At 41.5% G+C, this 7775-nt stretch overlaps 1 protein-coding gene across 1 annotated transcript; it reads left to right on the top strand.

Annotated features, from left to right (window-relative positions):
* Positions 1-1949: 1949 nt before the first annotated feature.
* Positions 1950-5970, top strand: upp2 (uridine phosphorylase 2). Its single transcript, XM_058082830.2, has 7 exons — positions 1950-2117; positions 2204-2318; positions 2401-2559; positions 4843-4957; positions 5066-5275; positions 5350-5496; positions 5625-5970. The coding sequence occupies exons 1-7, from the start codon at positions 2065-2067 to the stop codon at positions 5765-5767; spliced, it is 942 nt and encodes a 313-aa protein (XP_057938813.2). The 5' UTR covers positions 1950-2064; the 3' UTR covers positions 5768-5970.
* Positions 5971-7775: the final 1805 nt, after the last annotated feature.

The raw sequence follows: 7775 nt of genomic DNA, 5'->3' as shown, positions 1-7775 counted from the left end.
GTATCGTGTCATTAAATTGAATATATTTTCCTCCAAAAATATATGATTGTCAGCATTAATCCTTAATTTATTATATAATTAAGATTTATTATTGTTAAATTAATGCCATACTTGGCCCGCTGGACTACAAGGAAAACGTCCAGCAGCAAATTCAGGATGATGTGAGGGGGTGTGCTCGCTAGAGGACGCTGTTGTACTGAATCATATTCGGTAAATGCTTTTCAGGTTGAAACTTAATGTTGTGTTTGACATGCAGATATTTCTTACACAGCTTAAAGGTTTTGGCGCCTCCATTCACTTTCATTGTTTAATCATATTATTACTATTAATTTGACATTTTAATACCTGTTGACTGTATTAGCAGATGAGGTTAAAAACATTTTGGTCCAATGTTTATTTCCTGTTCATTTTTTAACATTATTTTACGTGCATTGCTTTCGTATAATTTAATTTAGTGTTTGCCTCCTCCATTATTTTTTTTTGCATGTTTGTAATGCTAATAAACACAAATGGCAAAAACATGCAGTAACAGTGGTGAACAACGGTAAAATATGGTGGTGGTAGTGTCACGGTTTGGGGTTATTTTGCTGCTACAGGACCTGGAAGTATCAAAGTATCAAAAATAAAACACAAAAATATAATATAAACTCCCCATCAACGCTTCCAATATTAAATCACAGCCTTGTTGACGTGTTGAAGTGCAATACTACTGCTGTTGCATGTAGATCAATATGCCCTTAAGATGAAGATGGACGTTCAACCCGCAGGTTTGCATTGGCTCACAGCTGGTCGTGTTGTTCTTCTGCTACACACATACGGTGTGTCCTCATACGGTTATGAACAAAGCCAAAGTCCGACAAAAGTGTACACAAACAAATGATGACCACAGTGATGTGAAATAAATGTGCACGTAGTTCCAGGATGAACCACTTCCTTGATTATTTTCATCATTATAAAGCACACGGTAACATACTGTAAGAGGAAACATTGCATAATTACACAGCTGGCTGGTCACAAAAAGAGCAAATATATTATTGACTTTCCTCTTTGCTAATAAGTAGCCAGAGATTCTGGCTGTGGAATGGAAAGGAAACATCGGTCGTGTTTTTGCAGAAATAGAAAATGAATATGAATAGTAGAATTTTTTTCCAGTCATAGTTGCCGTGCAGAATAAATCAATGTTGTTGCTCTGTAATAAACAAATCCTCCATAAACAATCCTGAGTTGTTTATGATCCTGTGTTTGTACAGCACATCTCTTTCAATTATTGACATTATTTCTATGTATTTTCTTGCATGTGCTATTTAAACTGTGTAGTACAAAAATTGAGTTTACAGTGTATCTTCCACAGAATTGACACATAGTACATCCGTATTCAGACAATGCACCCCCTTGTGTGAACCCCCCCTGCATGGATCGAGTGTAACAGGTCAATCAATAAACTGTCATTATTGATCCTGGTACCCCCAATGGCCCATTAGTCCTGAATCCTGTTAAATATCTTAATACAGTAATGACTGTGAAAAGACAATATTTATGCAATAACTGTCAACTGGTTGTGTATTTTTATTAAATACTTTCATGTAAAACAGTTTTAATTGCGACTACGAAGTCATGGCGTCTCACTGGTAAAATTCAAGCAAACGCTGCAAACGCAAAGGCGTCCTCTATTACGTACTGATGCAATAAAGTCTTGTCAGAATGTTCCCAGACTTGTATTTGCTGTCACAGGTTTACATAAAGCAATCTTGTCGTTGTGTTGACAAATTGACGTTAAAGGTTATCAGCGTGTCCCAATGTCACAACGCATCCGCTCGTCTATGCTCTGCAAGGATACGGCAGACACATTACAACGCAGATCAATCATCTTTGAAGCGGATCGATTATGCTTCTCTAAAGGGTTGGTTGATGTTTTTGTGAGCGTGTTTGCTACTCCTCTCCCCGCGGCCAATCGGTTGCAAGGTCAGAGGTCACCACTATATGAGCTCTTCCCTGGAGAGGAACTCCACTTGGGACGACGACTGCGATATTTGAATTACTAATAACTTTATTTTTCTTGCACCGATGGCACCGATTCTACTCAACTGCATGGGGAATGACCACAGTGAATACATCAAGTAAGTACAACTTTTATCTTAGACACTCAGTACTCAGTAATTGTATTGTGTACTTTATTGTAAAGTGAGACCCATTTCTATTTTAGACAACAAGTCCAGGTGAAAAATCCCTACTTGGACACCATGGAGGAGGACATTCTCTACCACTTTAGCATGAGCACTAAGTCTCACAACCTGCCTGAGATGTTTGGTGATATAAAGGTACTACAGTCAAAAAAAAAAAAAAATAAACCTATTTCTCTGCCAAAGTTCTGATCTATATAACCTCTGTTTCATGATGTAGTTCGTGTGTGTCGGCGGCAGCGCCAATCGCATGAAGGCTTTTGCCCAGTTTATCCACGAGGAGCTGAAACTACCTGGCAACCCAGCCGAAATCAGAGATTTATGTGAGGGAACTGATCGCTACTGCATGTATAAAGTGGGACCAGTGCTTTCTATAAATGTAAGTATGCGTAGTACTATGAGAATCCACTCAGCACAAGCCTATAACCCACTGTCCTCCATGAATGGATGGATGGATGGATGGATGTCAAGGTGACTATATGGGTGTTACTTAAGAGTTCAGAAGGCTCTAATCCTACTTCAGAAAAATTCACTCTGGAACCAATTAACCACAATAAACGAGGGATTGCTGTACAGTACAATGCCAGTATGTTATATGTCCCTGTTTTCATCAATATATTGCCTCAATTTTTGCACAATATTGTCGGTTTGGAACATAAGATCGACAGGCAGTGTCTGCAGTGAAATGGATCAGTCCATTGTGCCGAAGAGGGGACAGCAAAAAAGGACTCGAAAAGCAAAGCGCTCAATTTACTGGTCGATTTATGTTCCTATCCATATCTATGGTCATGAGGTTGGGGTTGTGACCGAAAGGACAAGGTCGCGGGTACTAGCGTTCAAAATGAGTTCTCCCTAATGCTAGGAGTCCACTGGGCCGGCGCCAGTTGGTGCCAGTTGGTTCCAAATGAATGTTCGCTCGACATGTTGCAGTTATGCGGCGCCACAGAGAGCCACTACTCGCCAATCACATAATCTTTGCCACGAACTGGCACCAGTAGACGCAACTTGGCTCGTGCCATTACATTCCAGTGGATTCCAATAGGAGTGTTGTTTGCGACATTTGGTTCCACTTGGTGGACACTTTGCGCTGATTGCTTGATGCAAGTGGCGTGATGAAGATTTTAAACATTTGGAAAATGTTGCCGCCACCAAGAGCGAGTTAGGAAATAGTTTAAGCCACTGCACGCCATTAGGCACCTTTATTATTATTGGCGCAACTTGGCTCGTGCCATTACATTCCAGTGGATTCCAATAATTCTTTGCGACATTTGGTTCCACTTGGACAGTTCGCACTGATTGCTTGATGCAAGTGGCGCGATGAAGATTTTAAACATTTTGAAATTTTCTTGCCGCCAAACTCAATTTTTGCCGCCACCACGAGCCAGTTGGGAGGCAGTTTGAGCCACTGCACGCCATTAGGCACCTTATTGATGACACTAGGCGCCACAGCAAATTGCATTGCCACCCGCTCAGCGGACTCTTAACATTAGAGATAAATTGAGAAGCCCTGTTCGTGCCAAAGATTTGTGCCAATTTGTGCCAAAGATTATGTGATTGGCACGTAGTGGCTCGCTGTGGCACTAAATTAATGTTTGCTCGGCATGTTACCGTTATTCGGCACCACAGCGAGCCACTACTCACCAATCATATTATCTTTGGTACCAACTGCCGCCGGCCCAGTCGACTTTTAGCATTATTGGCGCAACTTGGCTCGCGCCATTACATTCCAGTGGATTCCAATAAGTGTTTGCGACATTTGGTTCCACTTGGTGGACACTTTGCGCTGATTGCTTGATGCAAGTCGCGCAATGAAGATTTTAAACATTTTGAAATTTTCTTGCCGCCAAACTCAATTTTTGCCGCCACCACGAGCCAGTTGGGAGGCAGTTTGAGCCACTGCACGCCATTAGGCACCTTATTGGCGACACTTTGCCACCCGCCCAGTGGACTCTTAGCATTAGAGATAAGGTGAGAAGCCCTGTTTGTGCCAGTTTGTGCCAAAGATTATGTGATTGGCACGTAGTGGCTTGCTGTGGCACCGAATTAATGTTCGCTCGGCATGTTACCGTTATTCGGCGCCACAGCGAGCCACTACTTGCCAATCACATAATCTTTGGCGCAAACTGGCGCCGGCCCAGTCAACTCTTAGCATTATTGGCGCAACTTGGCGCGATGAAGAACATTTTGAAATTTTCTTGCCGCCAAACTCAATTTTTGCCGCCACCACGAGCCAGTCGGGAGGCAGTTTGAGCCACTGCAAGCCATTAGGCACCTTATTGGCGACACTCGGAGCCACAGCAAATTGCATTGCCACGCGCCTAGTGGACTCTTAGCATTAGAGATAAGGCTAGAAGCACTGTCATCTGGGAAAAACTAGAACCGCTGAACCCAGATGAGGTGTCTTGGGCATCTGGCCTCTCTGGGGAGGTGTTCAGGGCACATGCTACCTATAGGAGATCTCTCAACTGGCCTGTTTTCTGTTCTTTTGCTACTTTTTGCACTCATATTTGTTTACCGAGTAAGGACTTTTATTATAACCACTATGTGGAGAACTTAACAAACCCAAAAGCTCACCAAAAAACTGCTGCCCCTTAGACTGCAATGGTTAGAACGATGGCATGCATGGTCATTTAAACAGCATGTGTGACTTGTTCTCTTCTAGCATGGCATGGGTGTCCCATCAATCTCTATCATGCTGCATGAGCTCATCAAACTGCTGCACCATGCCCACTGCAAGGATGTAATCCTCTTTCGCCTGGGAACATCTGGTGGTGTTGGTAATTACTTTTTTTTTTTTTGCTTTAAACTTTCCAAAGTCATGACACTAAAAAAAAAAAAAAAAGTTCCAGTTCAAGAGCAACATTTAACTTCCTCATCAATTCCAGGTTTGGCCCCAGGCACGGTGGTGGTTACAGACAAAGCAGTGGACTACTCCTTCAGGCCCCAGTATGAGCAGGTGGTTCTGGGTAAAGTGATCACCCGGAGCACTGAACTGGATGAGGGGGTGGTTAGCGAGCTTCTGCAGTGCTCCTCTGAGCTCCAAAACCTTCCGACTGTGATCGGAAACACCTTGTGCACACATGATTTCTATGAAGGTAGATATTGGATATTTCAAGGAAATGTGATAAAAATGTGTTTCATGAGTTAATTGAATAAAAATGTGTCATAGGTCAAGGTCGACTTGATGGGGCTCTGTGCTCCTTCTCCCATGAGGAGAAGCTGGAGTATCTGAGGAAAGCCTATGAAGCTGGAGTGAGGAATATTGAAATGGAGTCAACCGTCTTCGCCGCCATGTGCCGTGTCTGCGGTCTCAAAGGTGATTCGTCTTGTTACGTAACATGTCAGAAAAAGCTAATTCTACACTGAGTCACAAATACGAGTCGGAGCGTGTATGTTTTGGCTTCTACTGGTGTTGAATGTTTTGTGTTTTTTATCCAACGCCAGCGGCTGTCATCTGTGTCACGTTGCTGAACCGCTTCGAGGGAGACCAGATCACGTCCCCTCATGATGTTCTGGTGGATTACCAGCAGAGACCGCAAGCCCTGGTGGCCCACTTTATCAAGAAACGGCTTGGACATATTGTCTAAAAAACACAACAGCGTCCTACCCCCCTCTTAAATCAATGTATATATTTAACTGATGTGTATATACTGTACTTAACATGTTCATATGTGTATTTTCACACATTAGAGATGCTTGATTAAGTTAAATATTGTGTAAAATTAATTTAAGTTTATATTGTATCATTGAATGTGTGATAGTTTGGTGCTTGTGTTAATAAGGATTTGTCTTAAAACTATAGGAACTCACATTAACTTTTAGGTAAGCGAGTGCAGATTAAGACTCACATATTTAATGTTTTCGATAAAAAATATAAATGCACTGCAAGTAGTGGGTACTTTGATAGCATCATCTCTTTTAATGATGATGACTAATGATGACTAACTTGTGTGCACACATACACATAGCCGCTTTAGTCATCTCATGCTGATACAATACAGACTCGGAAAAAATATTCATGTGTCTTGTCGATACTGTTTGATACCGCTTATGAGGTGTGCATTGGAAACCTACGGAATCACAGTTAAAATAAAGTCACAACTGTGACTCAGTTACTTAATGTTCAATAGGATGCTGAGGTAATTCTGCATGCATTGCATCATATGCTGAGAGCTGTTTGTAATATTTTGGTTAACTTCCGTTACAAGAGAGGATGGTGTGCAGTTGTACACAAGTGCATATTACAACCACAACAATGACTGCATTGTCAAATGAATATTGCCCTGACAGTACCAAACAAATAAAGGAGTATTAATATTACTACAAAGGCAGAATTCTTGAATCCTAATGGGGTCTGCAGATGTAGTGGCCCATACAGTTGAACTCAAAACTATATACAAAATTTAAAACAATTAAAATTAATCAGATGATTTTCAAAGCACAATCTACATTTTTGCATAGAGGCCTTCTATCAACAACAGTCCTCTGCATCAATCTCCTGGTATGGCTGCTAATCCAAGTTAATCATTTTATAAGGCTAATAGATTATTAGAAAACCCATCTAAAAATCTAAACTAAAACTAAAATCTCTTACCATGCTGTTAACTACTCCCTTCAGGGAGCAGCACAAACTGGGTCTAACAAGGACAGAAAAACGCTGCACAACTGTTGCAAGAAGACAAATATCTGAGAGACAAAGACGCCTCAGAGGTCGTCACCTGGCAGCTGCACTAAGTAGTACCCGTCAAACACCAGTCTCAGTACCAACAGTGAAGCGGCGACTTCAGGACTTCATGGCAGGACTGCCAAAAAAAAGCCATATCTCAGACTGGTCAAAAACATTTCCAAGTGACTCCAACCTTTTCAGCGGTAGTGTATAATATGGCCAAAATATGAGTCAAAGTCGATTTTTCTGTGTTGATTGGGTATGATTTAGCTGAAAAGACACAAAAATGTGCATAAAAGATTAATTAATCATACTTAATCTCAACATCAGTGGCAGATTGGTTGTACCCTGCCTGGGATTGGGACCATGAGAGACTCATGACCCTGAACGGGATAAGCACGATCAATAGGAAGCAGGGGAAAATTGAAAATCAGGTTAAATGGAGAAAAAAAAATATATACGTATATAAAAAAGCAAAATACAAAACCCAGAGGCTGGAGCCTATTCCAGCTGTCTTCGGGCGACAGGCGGGTACACCCTGGACTGGTGGCCAGCCAATCACAGGGCACATATTGACAAACAACCATTCACACTCACATTCATACCTATGCACAATTTGGTATGATTAACCTAGCATGTTTTCGGAATGTGGGAGGAAACCGGAGTACCCGGAGAAAACCCACGCATGCACGGGGAGAACATGCAAACTCCACACAGAGATAGCTGAGAGTGGAATCGAACTCGGGTCTCCAAGCTGTGAGGCCTGCGTGAGAACCAGTACTCTAGATTATTCTAAAGTTAAAGTTAAAAGTTAAAACTTGTCATTTCCAACATTAACTTGTGTTATAATGCACAGAAAAAGGAAAGAAATGTGTTCATATGAATATAATATCATATATGTATATATATGTATATAGATATATTATGTG

Source organism: Doryrhamphus excisus, linkage group LG12 (genome assembly GCF_037039965.1).
Source record: "Doryrhamphus excisus strain RoL-2023G ecotype Guam linkage group LG12, RoL_Dexc_Guam_v1.1, whole genome shotgun sequence".
Classification (NCBI taxonomy): domain Eukaryota; kingdom Metazoa; phylum Chordata; class Actinopteri; order Syngnathiformes; family Syngnathidae; genus Doryrhamphus; species Doryrhamphus excisus.
This window is presented reverse-complemented; position numbering and strand designations above follow the sequence as displayed.

What these genes read in the sequence shown, in the direction of transcription:
- upp2 (XM_058082830.2), top strand. Translation starts at nt 2,065, where the DNA reads ATGGCACCGATTCTACTCAACTGCATGGGGAATGACCACAGTGAATAC. An exon ending in CACACATGATTTCTATGAAG is followed by an intron (nt 5,276 to 5,349) that starts GTAGATATTGGA and finishes AATGTGTCATAG; the next exon opens with GTCAAGGTCGACTTGATGGG. An exon ending in CCGTGTCTGCGGTCTCAAAG is followed by an intron (nt 5,497 to 5,624) that starts GTGATTCGTCTT and finishes ATCCAACGCCAG; the next exon opens with CGGCTGTCATCTGTGTCACG.